Here is a 21245-nt window from a genome sequence, read left to right as displayed (position 1 = left end):
GGAACGATCACCAGCATGTAGTAAGTTTACTACTAGAAAGAGGTGCCAATGTTGACACGCAAGACTGCAATGGGAAATCTGCTCTTCATGCAGCTGCTTCCATCAAAAATCTGGCAATAGCAAAGCTGCTACTAGAGAAGGGAGCTACAGTTGACGCAGAAGACTTAAATTCGAGTACTGCACTGCACTTTGCAGTCATTCACAGGCATAAGCCTATAGTAGAAGTTCTATTAGATGGAGGTGCTTCTATTAACCAGAAAGACCGCAATTCAAATACTGCGCTTCATTTTGCTGTTCGAGCAGGATGGGACACATTAGTAGAGTTGTTATTAGATCGGTGCACTACTGTAGACGCAAAAGATGGTTCATTAGATCGAAGCGCTACTGTAGACGCAAAAGATGGGCAATCGAGGACGGCACTTGAGCTAGCCACACATAGCGGGCATTCCAAAATAGCGCATGTGTTACTAAACCATGGTGCAAATCTTGAAACTACAAACGAGAAAGGAGAAACTCCTCTACTGATTGCTTCGAAATCAAGTCTTTTCGAACTGATAGATTTGTTTATAAATAATGGTGCAGATATGGAAGCAACCGACATGTATTCCTTAACAGCATTGCATTCGGCAGCAAAAGATGGAAATGTTAGGCTTATCGATTTGTTGATAGCAAAAGGTGCAAAACTTGACACAAGGACGAATAACGGAGATACTGCACTTCATATTGCTGTTAAATTCAATCAGAGCGACGCTGCTACTACCTTGATCAAACATGGAGCTGAGATTAATGATGAAAACCAAGAAAAACAGACACCGGTTCAAATTGCTATTTTGCAAGATAATGCTGATTTGATGTGTTTGCTATTAAAGGCCGACAGTGACATAAAGAATCCTGGTGGCGACCAAATGCCACTCATAGATTCAATTGCAGACACTGGAAAAGTAGAATTTTTGCTAAGGGCTCTAAATACGATCGACAATGTCGACCAAAAGACCCTTTATATGAATAAGGCACTTCTCAGATCTTCGCAACATGGTGATGTTGATTTAGTAAAACATCTGTTAGACATCGGCGCAGATATCGAAAGCAGTAATCAATGTGGACAAACATCGCTCTTCTTAGCAGGAGAGTATCCGGAAATAATGGCAATGCTCTTACATAGAGGAGCTAGTATGCAAGCCTTCATAAACAAGAAATACGAACCTGCACTTCATTATTATGCTAGTCTAGGTAAAGATAAGGCAATAGCGGTGTTGTTGAGCCATGGGTATGATATACAGTCCTATCGAAACGGATATACAGCACTTCACACTGCGATTTCTGCAAATCAACCACAAGTGGCCACTCTCCTTATAGAAAAAGGAATCGACATTAATGCTGTAAACGGTAAGGGCGAGACAGCGCTTCATCTGGCAATCAAAAAGGATTTCCATGAACTAGTAAAACTGCTAGTTTATCATGGGAGCAATCTAGAAGTCAAAAGCTTCAACCTCTCAACAGCCTTAAAGATCGCTGTCAAAAGTGGAAATGAAAAAGCCGTTGAATTCTTGCTTAACAGTAATGCGGATGTTAATGGCAAACTGTATCTGGGGCGTACTGCACTGCATGTTGCAGTACAATACAAACTAGCAAAAATGGCCGCGTTACTAATTAAACATGGAGCAAATGTAAACGCTATGACGAATGGAGGACGAACCCCACTGTTCTCAGCAGTAGAAAATCAATCTGTAACTATGGTCAAAATGTTGCTAGATGGAGGAGCTTCTGTTAACATTACAGATATCGATGGCTTTTCGCCCTTAGTGATGGCCTTCCAAGGAAAAAATAGGTACAAGGATTTCAAAGATGACAGATTTCTCCGCTATGACCGCGAAGTAGTAGTCTTATTACTTACAGCTGGCGCTGATGTTACATGCTTACGAATATCCGAAGAATGGAAACAGAAACTGCTGTTGTGGCAAAGTACATTGAGGAATTCCACCATAAAAGCTGTCAAAATGGAAGCAGCAGGCTTGAACGCAGAAAAGGATATCGAACATGATACATCTGCTGTAGTGTTGAAAATCTTCAGTGACAATTGGATCCATAATTTTAAAAGTGAGTATCTTTCTGCTATGGATGCCATTATGACATCTCTAATATTTATTTCATCCGTATGTTAGCAAAACCCCGTCCTACCAAGAGACTGTCCAATATCAGACACAAGTACGGTTATGGGTTTCCGTCGTCTAGAAAGCTTCGATATCCTGAGATGAATTATCTTGCAACATCACAGTCACTAAAAGAGCCTTCGCAGACATTGAAGCTCCTGCATAGCATATCTATAGAGGAGCGCGCTAACACACTAATCGAGACCTTGCTCCGTATCTTCGATGTTCACTTCTTCATATCTGATCAATTTTTCATGCTACAATTGGACGATCAAATCAACACTAGATCTCCAAAAATTGCCTTGCCATTTGACAGAATGGACGGAATTATTCGAGAACCCGGTCGTTTGCTTGTACAGATTCCACCCGAGAGGAACGACTTGTTACCAAGATGGAACAAGTTCGAACGTCCCTATTTGAGATTCATCAGGGCTGTTTATGTTTGTAGAAGATTGTCTAACCGAGTAGATCACGACGCATTTTCTGAAATTCTTGGAGAGTCTGAAGCAAATATTGCGACGGACTTACATGCTATGTTGATAGCTGGTTTGAGCATCTTGAGTATTACTGATAGTGATGCACATATTGATCAGCTCGTAAAGGCCATTCTTGGTGAGAAAGTGGAGGATATTCAAGGATACAAGTCGATGAAGGCATCCTCAGATTGGCGGATTTTAAACCGAGTTAGGTGCCAATGCATGTCGCAGTTCACGCATCGCCCACTATCGCCCATAGCTGCTGCCAAAGCAGTTGGGATTGATATATGGCACACTCGAGAAGAGGAAATTGTAACTCGGGTGTGGGATTTGGAAAGCGATACATTGTTGACGGCAAAGAAGACCACAGATGTTATCTTTATTACCCATACATGGGCTGAACATGAAGTCGACTATTCGGGGGTAAAGGATTGCAAAGGCGGCAGACAAGGCAGCATCAGCAAAAAGTCAAAAAAGTTAAAAGACATTCGGACCGCCCTCCGTAAATATAAAAAATATGTATGGCTCGACACAATTTGTATTGATAAGTCGAATATGACCGAACTTGATGAAGCTATCCGTTCAATGCACAAATGGTATAAGAATTGCGCTGCTGTTGTTCTAGAATCTGGAACTCGGTTGGGAAATAATGGAGATAACAGTATTACTGGTATCCAAACGAAGACCAAGAACGGATGGTGCGAGAGAGGATGGTGTCTGCAGGAAGGGGTTGCGGCTGGTATCTTGTGTGGGATAACCCCCACAGGAGAGCTTCTCTCAATACAACAATTAGCCAAAGAGCAAGAAGTTAATCTCTGTACATTGGATCTCCACTTCTCTTACCGGCCGGGAAATGCTGCTGAAATACTCGCAAGGATGGACGCTCGAGAGACAACGCGGAAAGAAGACAAAGCGTATGCGCTGGCAGGTATATTTTCCATATACTTGCCTCTAGCCTATGGTGAGGGACTCAAATCTCGTGAACGACTACTACATGAATTGGCAATACAAGAAGGCGATCTATCTTTTTTAAGCTTTCCAAGTAAAGAAACTTCTTTCGGAAATCTCTTACCAGGTACAGACGATATCAACTACCAACTTGCAAATTGCCGGCAGTCATCAGCACCGGTGATGGTCAGTCATTTTGGCATAAGTTTTGAAGTACAGCTTGTCGAAGATGAAGGTGTAAGCAAGATACTAAAGATATTAAATGACTGGAAGGATCTGAAAATTGCGGAAGGCAGATTCGTAGGATTGACCAATATCATCGAAGAGGCAAAGGCGGGACAGCAAGAATATTCAAATTTAAAAGTTGCCATTGTGCATGATATCAGATCCATCATGCTTGTAATGGAATACGGTGAAGACTGGCAAACAGGCGGAGGACGACCCGTCAAATTGTGTTATCGGCTTCAATGCTGTCAAATAGAAGAAGACGAATTTGAGCGACTATTTGACGACGTGGAAACGGATTACGGTATCACAGCTAGTTTTGAAAGAATATGGCTTGGCGATAAACGACTCACTCTCAAGTCTAATTCTCGGAAAAAGAGTGTACACCCCAAAAGGAAGCGATAATCTTGTTTTGGCAGCGAACATTTGAATATAGAAAAGCTTTTCAGACGATGCATGAATGCATGCATAGTTAGTTAGAGGATGGTGTTTGTTGCCTTGAATCTAAAATGCTCATACCAAAAATTCTTCAGAAGCATTAATTACAGAGAAATAAGTAGTCCTTTCATACGAAGGATATAGAGTACGAGTGAACAATCGATTATTCAGAATAAAGGCAGACAAACAAAGTGCAGATCAATGAAGTATGTTTTGATTCTCATCACTCTCCATGGTTGATATTACAAATTTGACATTGACCGAGGCTCATGTTTGTCTTTTTTTTTTGTGAGAAAAAATGTAGCATATGCAAACAATAAAGAAACAAGTATAAAAGCTACGATATACTACAAAGTAGAAGGAATCTGTGGGGGAAAACAATCCATGAAAGGATAGGAGTTGGTTTTGACAACACGGAAATTTCTGTTTTCTTCTTCATCGACATTAGGTGCATGTCTATCTTTGAGCTTGAGGCTAAAAAGACGTAAAGTGTTAAGATACCGGTCTACACCATCTATGGCTCAATCAACACACATTCACTTACGCAGTCTCTTGAGAGATGGCCTTCCTGGTTGCAGTTGTAGCAAGCTCTTCTTTGCTCTTGAGTGCAGTCGCGAGACATGTGTCCAAAGTTCTAAAAGAAAGTATCTACGTGTCAATTTGACGATTCCTTAGGTGATCCGCATACATGACCCTTCTTCTATACTTACACCGCAGTTATAGCACTTGGAACCTTGAGGGCAATCACGAGAGACGTGGCCAGAGTCACCGCAAGAGTAACAAGACTTGTTGGCTCCTCCAAAGCTGGAGAAGTCACCTCTTCCTTGTGTGCAGTCGCGGCTGAAGTGACCAGTCTTACCACACTAAAATCCCAGTCAGTCAAACCATGCTCAATAGTTATGTGATCCTGTAAACCAAACTTACGTTGTAGCAAGCGGGGCCGGAGGTGTAGCCGTCTCTACCACCACCACCTTGACGGGGCTCAGGGCAGTCTCTGGACTAGAATAAAGGGATCAGGATTGGGTGAAAGGCATAACATTGATAAAAGCGCCTGGCAACTTACAAGGTGACCAGACTGCTTGCAGTTGAAGCAAGTCTTTTCGGCGCGTTCGTTAGGGCAGTCCTTGCTCAAGTGACCGGACTGGTTGCAGTTGTAGCTATTTCAATGTATGTTAATATTATTGCGTTGATGTAAAGTGATTATGAGATGGCACCAAATTGGCTTACCAAGTTTGACCCTTGGTGCATTCGCGGGCAGTGTGACCACCTTCAGATCAGAAAAGTAAGGGCGTTAGATTCAATCCCATTGAGTGGGTGCATTTGATTCAGCATACCTTCACCGCAGTTATAACAGTTTCTGTTTCGTGGAGCAAAAGACATTTTTGTGATGGATAGATCAAAGGGGGGGAAAGTTTCGCTTGATCCAGTTTCAAAAACTTTTTGTCATTTCAAAATTTCGAGAGGAAAGTGAAATGACAGTCCCAGAGTGACCGAGGGTGGTGGCTGTGATTGGTTCAACGGGTGAAAAAAATGCAAAAATGAAAAAAGGGAATCTGACCATGGGATGGACGTAAAAAGTAGATAGCGCATTGGAGCAGAGCATTTCAACACGTTCTTCCCAGTGAACTTTCAGTAAAGTGAAATTATGCGAGGTTTTTCTGTGGGCAGAGAAGATATTTCGCTGTTGGTCAGTGAGCGGCGGAGCCTCAAGCTTAGTTTTTTTTTCCACTTTATTTTCGGCGCGCGCCCAAGAAAATTCCCTTGTCCCCAAGCTTTTTTCTCTGCTCCTTTTCCTATTTCTCATGGCATCCAACAGAATCTACATTGGCCGTCTCAGCAGAGATGCTCAAAAACGCGATGTCGAAGACTTGTTTACAGGTTCAGGACAGATCCGTGATGTCAATCTCAAGAATGGCTTTGGATTCGTAGAGTTCGAAGATAACCAGTCTGCTGAAGAAGCTGTTACTAACTTCAACGGCAAGGAACTTTTGGGTGAACGGTGAGACATTGAATAGAAACTGGCATTTGCGAAACGTTGTGGGAGTGCGTATCGCGTATCAGGTACCCTTGTTTCTATAGGCGTTACGGTTGACTAACTGGCCCCTAATTGTTCCTTTCAGAATTGTTGTTGAACTTGCCAAAGGGACTCGACGTGAAGGAGGTCGTGACGGCGGCCGTGATGGTGGCCGTGATGGAGGTCGTGACGGACGCGATAGACGTGATGATCGTGGTCGCCGTGACGATCGCCGCCCTCGTAGAAACGATAATGGGTAAGTGGATGTTCATGTTGTCGGATGTAGTGAGCTGTGAAATAACATTGGCTCTGTCTTTTCTTATTTCAGTCCCCGCTACGGTGTCATTGTGGAGAATCTTGCTGTTGGTACTAGCTGGCAGGTATGCGGTCTCTCCTCTAAAACTCATCTTGGTTCTTTGCTATTGCCTGTTACTTGAGAGGATGATATCGACTACGCGACGATGATCGAAAAACCTCTGTGTGCATACTTGTTTTTGTTTTTGACCGGCTGGCTGCACATATATGACAAGTGATCGACCTTGGTCGCCCTGCCCTGCCCTTGGGGTGAACTCCTTATGCTTCCATTGACACTATCGCGTGCGTTGGAAAATAAGGATATTGGACAGAAGAGCGCCAACATGAGAGACAAAGCGAATCGATATTCACGTTCAACTGAAGCAACCGTTTTCTTTCAACTTTTCTGGATTCACTTCAAGCTCTTCATTCATGCATTGTCTATCTCCCGTATTCTCATCATTCCTTTCCCTCTCCTACTTTATTTTGTCTCTGGGCATACTCAGGATCTCAAGGACTTTATGCGCAAGGCTGGAGAGGTTTCTTACGCTGATGTCCGCCGTGACCGTGATGGTGAAGGGTGAGTGGGGGCCATGAAAAATGCATGTATGATAACAGCATTGACATCGTTTCATTTTTAGCATTGTGGAGTTCTCTTCTTATGACAGCATGAAGAATGCTCTCAAAGAGCTTGATGGCGTTGATCTCAAAGGATCCCGCGTGACGGTTCGTGAGGTAGGCAAACATTAATTTTCTAAACAGTGCAATTGGATGGGTTCCCCTGATTGTTTATGCTAAATTATTATCTCATATAAATTTTAAAGCGTCGATCTACTGTTCGTTCCCGCTCCCGCAGCCGCACTCCTCCTCGTAACCGATACCGCTCACGCTCTCCCAGAGACCGTCGTCGCGATGAGAAATCTTCTTCAAAGGATACCAGACGACGTCGCTCTGACTCACAAGAGGATGACCGTCGTTCTTCAAGAAGAGATCGTGACAGCAACAGCAGACGTTCAGAACGTAGAGATAGCGAAGAGTAAAGACAGAAAGCAAAAAAAAAAACTCAGGAATATTGCAGCAAATTATGCCATAGTAATTTTACTCAAAGCGTGTTAAATGCTTCCCAATCGTGTTAACCATGTGGAGTTTAATTGACAAACTGCCGATCATAAATAGTGAACCAGAAATATATATTAAAGTATTATTTTGTGTGCAAAAACGGTAGATCGGAGCAGAGCAAGCTGCAAACTGGGTAGAGCATTGGAAGCAGAGCCTGGCACAACCCTCTGCTTGAGCGGCGATTCGCTGTTGAAAAGACTCTTGTGCAACGGTTTCTCAAGAAGCGCCTCCTCGTGCTCTGTACAGTCGTACTAGACCAAGTCCGATTACAGCTTACTAGACGTTAATATAACTAGACTAGGCTGAATAGTTACAACCAACGTAGCCTGTAATAGAAAATTCATTCAAAATGCTTGTCAAAGCGTGAGCTTACCAATGAAGCTAATATCTTGACGTTGTTCGTTAAAGAAGTGTGTAAATTCATCCGCTTATAAAGCCAGCAAGCCATTTTTCTTGAACTGCTGCCCAATATAGCAATCGGCCCCCCTCTCAAGCATTCAAAAAAAATAGAGTCCAGGCTTGTAAGCCAAGGTGGCACGAAGACCATGATGAATTCCGGCAACAAACGACTTTTGCTTAAGATTCTCTCTTTTTCTTTCTTGCAAAAACTTCTTTCTCGGTTTCGCGTCATCTCGACTCCCTCTTCACCTTCGTTCTTTTATCGAAGCCGAACCAGCACCTCTCCTTTCCCGTCGCCGTATGCAGTTATCTCGACATTGATCCAGAGGATCGGATGACTAAAGTACACTTCATTCCATTCTTTTTTGTTTGCTTGCTGTTGGCTTTCATTAGCCCTCAGGCCTATGCCGCAGACGGCTTGCTTAAGGTAAACATTGGTACTCCACGGATGCGTGTTTTTATAGTAGAGCACCTTGTTGAAAACCTTCATTTTCATAGCGAGGAGAGACAACTGTATCCCACCTCAGCCATACCACCACCGGCAGCAAAACCACCACCAGCAAAATCACCCTCAGCAAAAAGCATACTAGCACTTTACACTCTTCACATGTAGTGACGCTGACTGCCAAAAAAACCGAGGCCACTGTTGTAATTTCGACAGCAGCCGCATACCATACCAAAGCCATTCAAAAGCTTGAAGCCGATATTACTACCGCCACCGACGAAGTGACCCATACCACAACTTCTGACCACCCTACCACCACCACCGATGCCGACAAGTCCACTACTACCACAGATGATGACAAGGCAGCCACTACTGACAACAAATCGGATGCTACCACCACTGCTCATGATAGCACTACCACTGATGATGCAAAGGCTACTACTATATCTTCAGACGATGACAAGGCAGCCACTACTGACAACAAATCGGATGCTACCACCACTGCTCATGATAGCACTACCACTGATGATGTAAAGGCCACTACTACATCTTCAGATGATACCAAGGCAGCCACCACTGATGATGCAAAGGCCACTACTGCATCTTCAGAGGATGATAAGGCTACCACTGCCACCACGGAGGACAAGTCTACTACTACTACTGCTACCACCACAGATGATAGCACCACCACTACCACCACCACCACTGACACAAAGTCCACCACAGCGTCTACCACAACGGATGCTGAGACCACCACTACTACTAGTACAGTTGATCCTACTACTACTACTACTACTACTACTAGTACTGCTGATGCTACCACCACCACCACCACTGATGCAGCTACTACCACCAGTAAATCAGCTACTGCTACAACTGATGCAGCTACTACCACCACTGATACAGCTACTACCACCACTGATACAGCTACTACCACCACTGATACAGCTACTACCACCACTGACGCAGCTACTACTACCACTGACAAAGCTACTACAACCACTGATACAGCTACTACCACTACCACTGATGCAGCTACTACCACCACTGACGCAGCTACTACCATCACTGATACAGCTACTACTACCACTGACAAAGCTACTACCACCACTGACGCAGATACTACCACCACTGACGCAGCTACTACCACCAGTGATTCAGCTACTACTACCAGTGATGCAGCTACTACTACCAGTGATTCAGCTACTACCACATCGACGGAAGACCAAACTACTGCCACTACTACTGATGCCGCAACCACGACCACAGAAACCGAGGCTTCGTCCACCACCGAGTCTGCGACCGAGACCACCACTGTAGATCCCGTAACGCCCACAACTACTCCTGAGATGACGACTACCGAGGCTCCAGAGTCTACCACTGCCACCGAGACAGCTGTCTTGACCACCACCGAGTACGAGATAGTATTTATATAATAGTATCCCCAGCATTGACCTTAATTAACCATTATTTCTTTTCATTTGTTCATAGTGCCTTGCCTACAACAACTTCGGATGCAGTCACTACAACATCGAACGTGGTTGTGCAAACGCCCTCTGTGATTCTGACCCCATCATCGACCTACCACTACCAAACTCTCTCATGGCTTCCTCCTAGTTTCAGCGTTGCCACGGAGAGTTTGATCCCCAGTACGACCGATGTTTCTGCCGCCGCCCCCACTACAACCGGTACCGTCGATAACAGTTCTCAAGATGTGCCGGCTGTCATTGCTCCCAACGCTGGAGCCATTATTCCAGGTACAGACCATGCATTTTATGTCAGCAGCGGCAAGATAGGCAAGTTATTAACCCGCCTTTTACAGATGGAAATACTCCGGTTGCGCTCAAGTTCAACTCGCTCTCCTACGTTCAAATGGTGGCTGACCCTCTGTTGACTGCTCAGTTCGTCCAGGCTATCCCGCTTCTTATTTCCAGTGCGGTGGATCTGACACCTGATCAAATCATTGTAGTGTCCATTATCAGTGCCGGCGGTGTTGGCTCTACACGACGAAAAGCTCGTCGTTCAACCGTCGGTGGTATTGTCACGACCCTGTCTATCCCCAGTGACCAAGTCAGTGATCTTCAATTGGCCATTCGTGACCCAACCAGCAGCTTGTACTCCATCAACAACGGCCAGCTGGCTACCCTTTTAGACACCACTTACCCACTTACCAACAACACTGACAGTAAGTTAGCAATGGCGCATGCATGACATGCTTTTGATGCATTGTCTGATTCTTTTTTCTCCATTGTAGCTACCTCCAGCGGCAACACTGTTACGGATCCTAATGGCTTGACCGTGGGCGCAGCCAACGCTAATACAACCACCAGCGGCGGACCTTCCCGTGCCGTGATCATCGGTTGCTCGGTGGGTGGCGCTACAGTCCTCTACGCCGGCATGACGGTGGTCGCTGTGCGCGCTTACCGACGTCGCAAGGCTAGGCAAGCAGACGAAGCTGCGAGACAAAATGCCATGTTTGCTCACAGTATCTCGGCCCCCATCATGAATGAAAATTCCTTGGGATTCACTCCTCAGTGGTAATTCTGCCCTCCCAACTATATATAACCTGCGTTGGTCCTTGACGCAGTGTCCTAGCCGATCTGACCGCCTTATACAGTATAACGTGTACGATTTAATGTATTAGTGCCAATCAATAAACACATTGCCATTTTGCCCACTACATTCCTATTTTTTTCAAATGTTTAATGCAAATCAAGTGTGATAGATCAAGAAGGAGCAAAAAAGACAACATAGTCAATGGACTAAGCGTCATGGTAAGGTGTGTGAATTGGGTGGGGGGGGGGAAATAACGAAGAAGTACTAGAAAGTGCAGAGCAAGGGGGAATACAACGTTGTCAATCGAGCGAGCGAGCCAGACATTGACGGAGGATGATATATACATATTTTACAATAACCTGGAGTTCACGGGGGTATCTCTTAGCTTGATTCGACTATTGGCGTCCTCTGGATGATCAGGCCAAAGAACCCTAGGCTTAAACCGGATTTGTTGTAAGTCATCTTCATCCTCGCTATCTGCCGCCGCCCAAGGGATTTCCGTCAGGTCGACATCTGTGAAATAGCGTTGCCCGCGGCTGCAAAAAAAAAAAATCAAATTAGACATTCACATTCGCTCAAAAAGACACTGTTTCAACTACTTACAATACATAGACAAGTTTACGTCCATCCTCGTCGTTTCGCGCGTCCGGAGGCGGTGGTTCTTCACAGTCAGAATCAACATAACAAAAGTCTTCTGATTTGGACGTGGGGACCATTCTTTCAGCTTTGGCTGGAGGGAGGCTGGAGGGCGGTAAGGATTCACAACTGTCAACTTGGGGTGGTGGGTTTGTGGTTTTAGACAGCCTTTCCTGGCGTCGCTGCTTGATCAACTTCAGTGCATCCGAAGCATCCAAAATATGTCCTACTCCACTGCCTTCATGTTCATCCGACCCATGATAGCCGTAATCATCGTTTTCTTCCTCGCTGACACCGACGAAATAGTCATATCCACTTCGAAATTCAAGATGCGAGTCCGCAAGGTGGGAGGTTTCGATTTTGGACTCTTCCAGTTGAGATATCTCAAGAGAGTTCTCAATGCCGGAGTCTTCAAGTTGTGAGATTTCAAGACGTGAGTGTTCATGGTGTGACATCTCAAGAAGCGAGTTTTCAGTTGAATAGCTATGGTCGTCATGGTGATCTTGCTTGATCTAGCAAGAACCATCAGCAAATGCTCCACCCTAATCTACAATTACACAAAGCTCGCTTACCTCTGATGCAGCAGCCAAAGCGCCTTTGGTAAAAGAGTATCGGTCGTTTGTTTCTTTCAAGCCTACTCTCTCAGACGACTCATCTGTGTATCTCGATTTCCAAGATCGTCGAACCTTGGTCGGTGGGGCCTATATAGCGTCTGAGTAAGAGGCTACAATGCACTTTCACAAAAAGAAGAAGAAAAAATAATCACCTTGTCTTCGTCTTTAGCAGCTGCATGAACGTCATCCTCGTCCGTCGTTGGTGCGTTTGAAAGATGCTGATGGCTATTTTCGTCGTTCGGGTCTGCTTTGCGTTTACGCTGAATAGGCTTACGTTTGGCGGTTGTCTTTCTGGAGGGTTTTTGTGCGGCATCGTCGGATACAATAACGCTTCGTGTTCTCAACCTGCGAACGACGACTTGTCCAGAAGAAGCTTTGGGGGGATGAGCAGCTGTTGTCATTAATTCCTCTGGTGATTCCTTGGCATGCGATTCATGATGGGCACGGTCGTCCTCCTCTTGACCCTTTTCTTCGTCCGCGATCTCGCTTTCGTCACTTCCATCGCCGTCATGGCTTTCTGGAATGAGCGAAAACAAAAGCTGAGAGCAGCTGGAATCTGGTGTAGAATTATCAGACGATGGCTCAGGCTTTTCTGACCGCTGGTACGTTGGTGGTTGGAACTTGGGAACTGGTACACTGAATGTAAACTGGAACGTGTCGTCGCCAGTGAGAGCGGCTAGGCGATTGCGACCGGTTGCCATTTCGGTGTCCAGACTGATAAAAGGCTGCCCACATTCCAGGAGTTGATTTTTCTTTTCGCGCCTTGCCCAGGGAGCAGTCACCCAGCCTACAACAATCACTGTGTGCTATTCTTTTTTTGACTTCGTGTTCTTGACATGCTATGACAGCAGCTATGGCCCATAGTATGCTGGCTGTTCTTCATTTCAATCCATCCCGCGTGCCTTAATGTGCCTGTCCTCTCATCAACTTACAGGTGACCAGGAAAGAAAGCAGTGCTCTGAACAAAAAAATGTTCAACACTGCAAACTCCGGCTCTCTCAATTTTCTTTTATCCTGCCGTTCATAATAATGTCATCCCAACAAAAAGTACAATCACAGGCATGTAGACATGTGAATTCAATACGGGCAGTATGCTACATCATAGAACTGTAAGCTCATTGTTTTTTCTTACTAGTTGAAGGAAATCGCAGTGATTCAAAGCGAATTGTCGTCTCTCAAGCCCTCAGCAGTAAGTATACCCAGTTCCGCAAAACCACACTCTATTTCCACTCACACCTCGCAGGCTGTATATGAACGCAAAGTGCATGGATCGAATATTTTTTTCCGGGCACCAGACCGCAACGAGGTGACTAGTTCGTACAAAGCCAAGCAGAATCAGCTTGAAAAACAAGTGTCCAAGAACCAATAGTTTACAGTTACCCCCCAATGTACATAGAATAATATTTTTTGGTATGTGCTGTTTACTTTTTTACTAGAGTGCAAAAAGGATGAATTGCGATAAACAGATAGGTTACAGCGATTTGAAAGGGAATGACTACACTGTATGGGAAAGCGCAGTTGAATGACGGAGGAGGCGCTGATCGAGCAGAAAGAACATGCCGATGCAGGCTAGAGAGGCGCGCGGTGAGCCATGGATCGAGGGAAATTATCCTGTAAAGGAAGTGGGGGTATGGGATTGGAATGTGTCTTGAGAAGGTGGGGTGGTGACATCGACCCTCATAGATCTATCGTCTGGGCTCTGGTAGTGTTGAAGTTCATTCAGGACCTACAGAGTATAAGTTTTTTGTGTGGATCGGGAAACCCATCCTACTTGATTGAGCTCAGCTTACCGATGCATCCATGGGTATCCTGGATTTTCTACGCAAGTGAGGGTTGGAAGCTGTATCAAATGAGCGCTACCAGCCAACTATTAATAACTACTTACGTCCACATAGACCAATTGTGTGTTCAACTCACCATATCCTGGTCTAGACCGTCGCTGCCCTCCTCTCTATATTGCACGCCATCGTTTGAATTTCCGTTTGCACTGTCTGTGTAAGCGAAACCACATCAGCCCGACGGATCATCCAGAATAGGGCATTTCCTCAAACCTTACCTCTTGTAAACCCTTGATGGTAGCCGGCGGACACTGGTTTAGGCATTTCCGTTGACAAGCGTTTTCCTCGCTGTTCTCTTGCATCTGACTCTATCATTTTCCAAAACAAGGTTCGATCCTCTCTTTGTTTTTGTGACCTAGCCAAGCGTCAGTCAACATTTTTTTTGGGGGGGGGGGGAGAACATGGATGGATGACTCACTTTTGAACTCGTTCATTATACTCGAGTGTACAGCTATCGTACAGTCTTGGACTTATGTCAGCAAATATCTTTAAAGCATTATACACGGAGCTATGTATAGCTCTGCAGGAGGACAAATTGAAAAAGGTTACTACGTCACGCGGGCCAATGCTAAGCTAAGAAAAATTTATGATTTTACCTGTTCCAGTGGGTCTTTGTATTCTCATAGAGTGCAGGAAACATGATGGGCATGATCACATCGATATTATCCCCCATTAAATTGACAACATATTCGTTGTTCCAAAATGCCAGCGCACGCTCTGCAACCTGGAGCAAAAAACGGTTAGTCAATTTCATTGGTAACCACGGAAACCGACTGCGGCCTACCTGGAAGTGTGAACTAGAAACACATTGGGCTAATCGTTGGAAGAGCGGCTTCATCACTTTTTGAAACTCATTAGGTTCGATTAAATCCAATATTTCTTCAATTTCATGAAGGAACATGACTTCTTTGGGGCTGTTAATCTTTGGCCAATACCGCAACAGACCCATGACAACCTGCCAATTAGAAAACTAGTTGAGCGACCTAATATTTCACTTGCGTCACAGCTCCCCGTTTCATGCTATACCTCCTCGGTCAAGGCTTGATCCTTTTCTAAGAATTGCACAACGCAGTAAGCCAGCTGCGGATGGTACAATGACAATGACTTGACTTTATGCAAAGGTATCAATACTCTCGTCAGGAATGATTTATGCTCTTCCTTAAGAGGTAGGGCAAATCCATTGATGATACTGTAAAGGATTGACAGTATAGGGTTTAGAATTCAAGGGCATGATCCCATGCATTTCCATCCAGTGCTCACCTTCCAAGGATTTCTAGCAACTCGGCAATCCCATTATGTCGCTCTGTTTCGTAGATAAACTGAAAAAAGATGTTGTTGATGGACCTTCTGATGAATGCACGAAGATTGAGAAATTTTCCATAGATGCGATGTAACGTGGTTTTGAGGAAGTCCCGCTCCCTAGGATCCTCGCTATCAAACAGTTCAAGGAGCTAAAGGATGTTCGAGGTTTAGTATGACGCACGTCTAGGAAAAACCCTACACCCACTGATCTCTACCTGAAGTATGAACTTTTGATCTATGTAACGCTTTGAAATGCTGGTGTTGAAATCTGGTGACTCCACAAATCGTAAAAAGAATTCATACACCAACTGTAGATGCGGCCATGCCATTTCAAGTACAGGTTCATCCTCCTCTGGATCAAAGGCATCGCCCACAGGGTTGACCTGCGGTGGGATGGTGCGAAATAGATTGATTGAGAACTTTTAGAATAAAAAAGAAGTTTAGTGATGTTAGTACCGTTGACAGGTATGAAGTGAGTTTACACAAAGCGTACCATTCGAATGGCCTCTGGATAAATCGGATCTACAATAGCCCCTTTGGTAGTGACAATGTAGTCTATCATTTCTTGCAAAGCCTGCCGTTTAATCTCCTTTCCTTTGAGTTGGGATGATGCATCGTTGAAATCAAACACCACCTGGCATTGTATCAATTTTCTCAAAAACAGTTCATGGCGTTGGTGAGTAGGAACCTCTGTAGAAGGGAGGTGAGACAATGTATCACACGTATTCACCTCCAATGTCGAACCTACCATTGAAATTGGGTAATTTCTCCAATTCTATATTTTCTTGAGAATAGAATCGCGAGCTTTTTTGCCTTCTCGGGGATTTACTAGCCGGAATGGAATCCTTTGGTGTAGCCTTGATTCTGTTGATAGAAGCATTTTTGATGGGATCGTTGCTAGGCTTTCCAAGGGAAGGAGATTTTGAGGAAGGAGAATGCGTTGGCTAAACGAAGGGAATATAGGTTAAAAAAAATTTGATCTGTCAATGAGTGTGGCTGAATTAAATAAGGGTGCGGTCAACGTACCGGATCAGGAGTAGGTGTATTGGTTATTGAGATAGCGGGTAGGGTTGGCTTGTTAGAAGGTTGCTCAGTGATTTGTCGTTGAGCGGGTGAATGGACGCCAGTAGAGCGTTGCTTTGAATCACTGCTCGTGGTAGCGGCTGGCGGATTGACTTGCGATGGCGTCGAAGAGGATTTCGACCTTGAAAGCTGTGCATGGAGAATGAGGTTTAGAAAAATCGTTCGATGATTCAAGGTTACGACATATTGCCCAGAATGGTCTATGCCTAACAGCGACACGTACAACTCCCTTGAGTCCTTTCATCATGTTCTTCAGTCCTCTCTATATAGAAGCTTAGATCTAAATGGCTGATGGCTTATGTCGACCTCGGTTGGCGTTATGGCGGAATGCAGTGCAATGGTGGGGGGAGTAGCTTCGATCACAGTCAAACACACAATGCCCCAATGACGAGCGTCTGAACAAAAAGTGAGAGAAAGAGAGACTCAGTTTGAAGGTCCGTTCGCTGTGGTCGAACCGAGTCATGTGACTTCAAGCACACCCTCCCCCCCCAATCCACCGCAGCCCTTCATCGCACCCGTTCTCCGAACCCATGACTACGCGATCTATATCAGCAGACGCGAGCCGAGCTTTTGTTTGTGCTTAGCACATTGGCGCAGTTACCTTCACACTTTTTGATCTCCTTATAAAAGCTGCTTCATAGCTGGGTTGCTCTTTTCTTACCATTTCTCTACTACCATGATACTTCTTGCCGATATACCTCAGTATTTAAACCAAACCATCACTACGCTCGAACATTACAGCGAACCTGAAGCATGGATCCAAATTATTGGCCCTCGTCTTTTTGCTATGCTAACCCGCTATTTGAATAACGATGTGGTCATTGTCGGCTTTGGCGTTTATGCTTACTGTAAGTACCTTCATCGACTTTTTTTGTTTACGAAGGATCTACAAAACTGATGGGTCTATGTAGCCGTACTTTATGAGGTTTACCTAGCAATGTACCAAGCCGCTTGGAACTGGCTTTTCACGTTGTTCTATGCCACCATCATGATCGAGCATGGTGACCCTATCTTTGGCTGTGTCAGTGAATTTTTATCGGAAAAGACCAGTCAACTGCCTAGGCTCAGCGAGGCCGTGGCCCGTGCGCAATGGGAAGGCGACGAGAGTGATGACGAAAATGTAGCCAATCCTCAAAGGCCCAGCGTTGTCCTTGGCCCACGTGAGTGTTTTTATTTTATTTATGTTTATTATAACTGCTGAACTCACTGTTGGTGGCAGCCCTCGGCCAGGTCAATACCATCACCTACAAAGGCTATAGATTGGAGGTCAGTCGCTACAAGAGCAGCGATACCGGTAGTAACTACGATGACATGTTCAACCGCTTCCTTCCTCAGACGGAATATATCAGTGTTCGGTGAGTGGCTGGGGTGGACTGGGTCACGCATGTGGATTAACTCTAATTTGTTGTTTTTGGGGAGCAGCATACGGTTTGGTAGCATGGCCACCCTAAAGGGGATCTTGGAAGAGTGGAAGGACAGATATTATGATAAAAAATTTGGAAAGGTAAGCGAGAAAGTCAGGGCATGACATTGAGTTTGAAATAGTTAACCTAGTGATTTTTCCCGTAGTGCATTGTCTATCGTTACCTTTTGCAACGTAAGTCTCTTTTTGACTGTGCCACAGCTTGACACCCAATCTAACAGTTTCTTACAGCTTGGGGTCAATGGGAATGTAAGTGCCATCGACCATGCCGTGAACATCAGTAAATGGATGGGCTTACGCTTTCTATGCATAGGGGACGCTTCCATTGTCAAGGTGCCTAGACGCTTTGAAACCGTCGTGATGAAGGAGGGTCAGAAGGAGGCGCTACTAAAAGGTAGATCCATGGGAAATAAAATTGGAACTGGGCCATTTAATTCTAAATAACCTCTTATAGACATCAAGTCGTTCCTTGCTCAAGGCGAATGGTTCCAGAAGAGAGGTATCCCATACCGTCGCGGTTACCTACTCCATGGACCTCCAGGTACTGGCAAAACGTCTACCATCGAAGCCATTGCGGTAAGTCCCTATTCGACAAGGTGCATACAATGACCTGGGCTGATATAGGATGGGATTTTCAGGGAGAGCTCCATATGAACGTGTCCATCATTAGTCTTAACAATGAACTTGATGATAACCGGTTCTTGTCCTGCTTACAACACAAGCCTCGCAATTCCATTCTATTGATTGAAGACGTTGATTCGGTTAAAATGAACACGAACGATGAACCGTCCGATACCACCAAGACTACTAGCGGCGGAATCTCTCTAAGCAGCTTGCTAAATGCTTTGGATGGCATCGTTGGTCAAGAAGGGTCGGTGGTCTTCATGACGTGTAACGATACTAGCAAACTTCCACCTGCTTTGTTACGCCCTGGTCGAATCGACATGAAGCTGCACATGGGGTTGGCTGATGAGTTTCAAATCCGCCACATGTATAAACGATTTTTTGACGAAAGTGCCAGCCATGACCTCGAACGACTTATCAAGCTACTCCCCAAGGAGGAAATTGCTCCTGCTGAGCTTCAGAACTTCTTCATGATGTATTCGCTGCAAAATGCAACGAAGAACATCTGTGACGGTGTGGATGATTTCCTCGAGGAAGTTCGCAAGGACCGTGAACAAGCTAGACGCCATGCCGAACGCATGAAGCAGAAGAGAGACATCTACGGTAATTTATCAAGTGATGGTACACCCCCACCCACCCCAACTTCAGACGATGAATTACAAAATCTAAAAAAAATCGTCCTGAAGGTAGCAGAGAACGGCCACCTCTGCTTGGCTCAATCTTAAAAAAAAACCACCTCTGTATTACATTTGTTATACTCACTATTTCGCATACATTTTCATGGCCTCTCACTACACTTAACTTTCACAACCACATCCCATCCCATCTAAAAGTTCACGCCCATCAGGGTTTGTCTGCTTTCTTTTAAACCATCGCGCTATTTTTTCTTGATCAACCATGATGTTCTATAAAAATATTCCACTGCAAACCTAAATGAATGTGTTTATTTTTTGGCGCGCGTTGTCAATGCGACGTTTTCTACCAGCACGATTTGTCTGTTCACGAGTGGAACCTCGCCTTGTCCCCCAAAGGTTGCTCTGCACGCAATATTTCGGTCGCCGGTATCCAATCGTCTTTTTTTTTTTTTTTTTCCCTCTCGCTTCTTTCTCACTCTTTTTTTCTCTCGCTTGCCTCCCGTCCTGTCCTTTTATTATACGTTTTTGCATGTCACTGTAGTTATAGTTATCAATCAGACAAGCATTTAATGCAAAGTACTTCCACCAACCTCTTCAAGGCTCAGGAAGCCGAGAAGCCTTTAAGTTTACATTCATCATCAGATTATTCACCATGCCAAGGGCAATCCCCTCCATCTCGGTCATCAGCATCTATGGACCCATCGTCAAAGATACCCTATCCTATCAACGAAGATAATACACCTTTTTGCCGCAGCTTTGTAGAAGAAGAAGATGAGGAAATAGTTATACCCTCTACCGCTGTTCGAAAACACTTGGATCATTCTCAGCCCAAACTATCGGCTTATCGACGATCCTCCACGTCTTTACCCAGTACGTTGTCCAAGGCTCAGTCCATGGATGTTGTTCGTCAAAGAGATCAGTATACCATTCAAGATCATTACTCCGTAAAGCCTTTTGACCAACAGAATTCCACAGCGTCGTCACCTACCCCACGAAAGCGGAGGGTATCGGGGGAATCATCTAAATCGATTCAATCCAACTATTCCAATGCATCCATATTTGGATCAGGAGCAAGCATAAATCGATTTCCACAGATAATGAAGTCCTCCTTTGGTTCAGTCAAGCAGTTTGTATCAAGATCAGCGTCAATTTCCACATCATCAAGATCTAGATTTAGTCTCCGTCCTGGCGACAAGGCAAGCTCATCTACTAGCGTGCTACAATCCGTTCAGGAGAAACATTCACCTCAGCCTACGTTTAATTCCATCTCCACGCCTACGCAAAGAGGCTCCAAGATATCACGCTTCCGGCATAGAACATCTAGTATCATCGACTTATCTACTATATTTACGAAACCGAACAGCCCCCACCATTTTGCCGCGAATAATGTAGGCTCCAATGGACACTCGTCACCCGACGGTTCACCTACCGATCGTCGAGTTGCTCCCAAAATCACGATCACCCACCAACAGCAGAATGATACCCAAAAGGTGCAGGATCCAAGACATCTTCAATCCATCCACCGCTTACCGCATCCCCTTGAATCCAATCACCATAGGATCATATCGACTCACATCGACGAGTACCATGGATTTACTGATAAACCAGGTGGAGTTGGGACAATCTTGTTTGGGAAAGAGATCGCCGACATAAACATGGAAGACATATCATCGGATGTCAATCCGACTATCCAACCCAAGATCAATGATGTGCAGGATGCCAGTCAGGTACAGTGTTTTCGGAGGTTCAAGGTTGAAGGTGTGGTACTAATGGCATTTGCACTTTTAGCAACTTGAAAGGCTCGCTCTCACGGGGACAGCAACGAGCAAAGTGGATGCATCGTCGACGCTAACGAACCGGTATGCCCAAATGCGGTCAGACAGGCGTAGACGATCAAGCAACCTGGGTCTTGGTTCTATTCTTATCACTGCTACCTTGACTACTCTGCATAGTAAAGTATGCAGCGAGTGTGACCAGTTGTTGGCATCTGTTGTACAACAACAAGGGAAACCAGACGCTCCGTTTC

At 44.9% G+C, this 21245-nt stretch overlaps 10 protein-coding genes across 10 annotated transcripts in view; 5 read left to right on the top strand and 5 right to left on the bottom strand.

Annotated features, from left to right (window-relative positions):
* The window catches only part of K450DRAFT_162304 (uncharacterized protein), a gene marked incomplete at both ends in the record, with an annotated part of 1632 nt that extends 988 nt beyond the window's left edge, over nucleotides 1–644 (top strand). Inside the window, one exon of the mRNA XM_051584026.1 lies at nucleotides 334–644. Coding sequence (XP_051441833.1) covers nucleotides 334–644 — 311 coding nt within the window. The remainder of the gene's footprint in view (nucleotides 1–333) is intronic.
* Nucleotides 642–1178, top strand: K450DRAFT_158615 (uncharacterized protein; the record flags this gene model as incomplete). Its single annotated transcript, XM_051583992.1, has 1 exon — nucleotides 642–1178. A coding segment is annotated over one exon (537 nt), but the record flags the coding sequence as incomplete, so codon positions are not given.
* Nucleotides 1179–5734: 4556 nt separating this feature from the next.
* Nucleotides 5735–7885, top strand: K450DRAFT_255186 (uncharacterized protein). Its single transcript, XM_051591309.1, has 7 exons — nucleotides 5735–6236; nucleotides 6358–6384; nucleotides 6469–6507; nucleotides 6580–6631; nucleotides 7052–7125; nucleotides 7187–7258; nucleotides 7408–7885. Exons 1-7 carry the CDS (start codon nucleotides 6040–6042, stop codon nucleotides 7583–7585), a joined length of 639 nt encoding a protein of 212 aa, XP_051441831.1. The 5' UTR covers nucleotides 5735–6039; the 3' UTR covers nucleotides 7586–7885.
* A 256-nt stretch (nucleotides 7886–8141) lies between these two features.
* K450DRAFT_255181 (uncharacterized protein) lies at nucleotides 8142–11117 on the top strand. The gene is made up of 5 exons (XM_051591308.1): nucleotides 8142–8490; nucleotides 8562–9922; nucleotides 10000–10265; nucleotides 10331–10693; nucleotides 10763–11117. Exons 1-5 carry the CDS (start codon nucleotides 8398–8400, stop codon nucleotides 11047–11049), a joined length of 2370 nt encoding a protein of 789 aa, XP_051441830.1. The 5' UTR covers nucleotides 8142–8397; the 3' UTR covers nucleotides 11050–11117.
* K450DRAFT_255179 (uncharacterized protein) lies at nucleotides 11026–11701 on the bottom strand. The gene is made up of 2 exons (XM_051591307.1): nucleotides 11668–11701; nucleotides 11026–11600 (listed from the first exon to the last, which is right to left on the bottom strand). The coding sequence occupies exon 2, from the start codon at nucleotides 11408–11410 to the stop codon at nucleotides 11186–11188; it is 225 nt and encodes a 74-aa protein (XP_051441829.1). The 5' UTR covers nucleotides 11411–11600; nucleotides 11668–11701; the 3' UTR covers nucleotides 11026–11185.
* K450DRAFT_255178 (uncharacterized protein) lies at nucleotides 11140–13117 on the bottom strand. Its single transcript, XM_051591306.1, has 4 exons — nucleotides 12467–13117; nucleotides 12273–12401; nucleotides 11668–12212; nucleotides 11140–11600 (listed from the first exon to the last, which is right to left on the bottom strand). The coding sequence occupies exons 1-4, from the start codon at nucleotides 13013–13015 to the stop codon at nucleotides 11414–11416; spliced, it is 1410 nt and encodes a 469-aa protein (XP_051441828.1). The 5' UTR covers nucleotides 13016–13117; the 3' UTR covers nucleotides 11140–11413.
* A 330-nt stretch (nucleotides 13118–13447) lies between these two features.
* On the bottom strand, nucleotides 13448–14495 carry K450DRAFT_255167 (uncharacterized protein). Its single transcript, XM_051591305.1, has 3 exons — nucleotides 14200–14495; nucleotides 14105–14132; nucleotides 13448–14040 (listed from the first exon to the last, which is right to left on the bottom strand). Exons 1-3 carry the CDS (start codon nucleotides 14205–14207, stop codon nucleotides 13921–13923), a joined length of 156 nt encoding a protein of 51 aa, XP_051441827.1. The 5' UTR covers nucleotides 14208–14495; the 3' UTR covers nucleotides 13448–13920.
* On the bottom strand, nucleotides 14236–16175 carry K450DRAFT_255157 (uncharacterized protein). The gene is made up of 9 exons (XM_051591304.1): nucleotides 15948–16175; nucleotides 15670–15873; nucleotides 15413–15603; nucleotides 15179–15341; nucleotides 14937–15107; nucleotides 14749–14876; nucleotides 14571–14672; nucleotides 14371–14507; nucleotides 14236–14301 (listed from the first exon to the last, which is right to left on the bottom strand). The coding sequence occupies exons 1-9, from the start codon at nucleotides 16014–16016 to the stop codon at nucleotides 14243–14245; spliced, it is 1224 nt and encodes a 407-aa protein (XP_051441826.1). The 5' UTR covers nucleotides 16017–16175; the 3' UTR covers nucleotides 14236–14242.
* A 97-nt stretch (nucleotides 16176–16272) lies between these two features.
* Nucleotides 16273–17022, bottom strand: K450DRAFT_255152 (uncharacterized protein). The gene is made up of 2 exons (XM_051591303.1): nucleotides 16761–17022; nucleotides 16273–16666 (listed from the first exon to the last, which is right to left on the bottom strand). The coding sequence occupies exons 1-2, from the start codon at nucleotides 16782–16784 to the stop codon at nucleotides 16472–16474; spliced, it is 219 nt and encodes a 72-aa protein (XP_051441825.1). The 5' UTR covers nucleotides 16785–17022; the 3' UTR covers nucleotides 16273–16471.
* A 1128-nt stretch (nucleotides 17023–18150) lies between these two features.
* Nucleotides 18151–19522, top strand: K450DRAFT_255143 (uncharacterized protein). Its single transcript, XM_051591302.1, has 4 exons — nucleotides 18151–18209; nucleotides 18274–18354; nucleotides 18415–18536; nucleotides 18599–19522. Exons 2-4 carry the CDS (start codon nucleotides 18321–18323, stop codon nucleotides 19307–19309), a joined length of 867 nt encoding a protein of 288 aa, XP_051441824.1. The 5' UTR covers nucleotides 18151–18209; nucleotides 18274–18320; the 3' UTR covers nucleotides 19310–19522.
* Nucleotides 19523–21245: the final 1723 nt, after the last annotated feature.

This window comes from Umbelopsis ramanniana, assembly GCF_025399195.1.
Source record: "Umbelopsis ramanniana AG unplaced genomic scaffold K450scaffold_58, whole genome shotgun sequence".
In the NCBI taxonomy this organism is placed as follows: Eukaryota; Fungi; Mucoromycota; class Umbelopsidomycetes; order Umbelopsidales; family Umbelopsidaceae; genus Umbelopsis; species Umbelopsis ramanniana.
This window is presented reverse-complemented; position numbering and strand designations above follow the sequence as displayed.

Bases quoted from the DNA above. Each gene is read 5' to 3' on its own strand.
- K450DRAFT_255186 (XM_051591309.1), top strand. From the start codon at position 6,040: ATGGCATCCAACAGAATCTACATTGGCCGTCTCAGCAGAGATGCTCAA. The intron at 6,508-6,579 runs GTAAGTGGATGT...TTCTTATTTCAG, and splicing joins CCTCGTAGAAACGATAATGG to TCCCCGCTACGGTGTCATTG. The intron at 7,126-7,186 runs GTGAGTGGGGGC...TTTCATTTTTAG, and splicing joins CGTGACCGTGATGGTGAAGG to CATTGTGGAGTTCTCTTCTT.
- K450DRAFT_255181 (XM_051591308.1), top strand. From the start codon at position 8,398: ATGACTAAAGTACACTTCATTCCATTCTTTTTTGTTTGCTTGCTGTTG. The intron at 9,923-9,999 runs GTACGAGATAGT...ATTTGTTCATAG, and splicing joins GCTGTCTTGACCACCACCGA to TGCCTTGCCTACAACAACTT. The intron at 10,694-10,762 runs GTAAGTTAGCAA...TCTCCATTGTAG, and splicing joins ACTTACCAACAACACTGACA to CTACCTCCAGCGGCAACACT.
- K450DRAFT_255179 (XM_051591307.1), bottom strand. From the start codon at position 11,410: ATGTATATATCATCCTCCGTCAATGTCTGGCTCGCTCGCTCGATTGAC.
- K450DRAFT_255178 (XM_051591306.1), bottom strand. From the start codon at position 13,015: ATGGCAACCGGTCGCAATCGCCTAGCCGCTCTCACTGGCGACGACACG. The intron at 12,402-12,466 runs GTGATTATTTTT...GACGCTATATAG, and splicing joins CTGCTAAAGACGAAGACAAG to GCCCCACCGACCAAGGTTCG. The intron at 11,601-11,667 runs GTAAGTAGTTGA...TTTTTTTTGCAG, and splicing joins CGTAAACTTGTCTATGTATT to CCGCGGGCAACGCTATTTCA.
- K450DRAFT_255167 (XM_051591305.1), bottom strand. The intron at 14,041-14,104 runs GTAAGCTGAGCT...TATACTCTGTAG, and splicing joins GGATACCCATGGATGCATCG to GTCCTGAATGAACTTCAACA.
- K450DRAFT_255157 (XM_051591304.1), bottom strand. From the start codon at position 16,016: ATGATAGACTACATTGTCACTACCAAAGGGGCTATTGTAGATCCGATT. The intron at 15,604-15,669 runs GTAGAGATCAGT...AACATCCTTTAG, and splicing joins ATCAAAAGTTCATACTTCAG to CTCCTTGAACTGTTTGATAG. The intron at 14,673-14,748 runs GTAAAATCATAA...GTCCTCCTGCAG, and splicing joins ACAAAGACCCACTGGAACAG to AGCTATACATAGCTCCGTGT.
- K450DRAFT_255152 (XM_051591303.1), bottom strand. From the start codon at position 16,784: ATGATGAAAGGACTCAAGGGAGTT. The intron at 16,667-16,760 runs GTACGTGTCGCT...CTCCATGCACAG, and splicing joins TGAAAGGACTCAAGGGAGTT to CTTTCAAGGTCGAAATCCTC.
- K450DRAFT_255143 (XM_051591302.1), top strand. From the start codon at position 18,321: ATGAAGGAGGGTCAGAAGGAGGCGCTACTAAAAG. The intron at 18,355-18,414 runs GTAGATCCATGG...AACCTCTTATAG, and splicing joins GAAGGAGGCGCTACTAAAAG to ACATCAAGTCGTTCCTTGCT. The intron at 18,537-18,598 runs GTAAGTCCCTAT...TGGGATTTTCAG, and splicing joins CTACCATCGAAGCCATTGCG to GGAGAGCTCCATATGAACGT.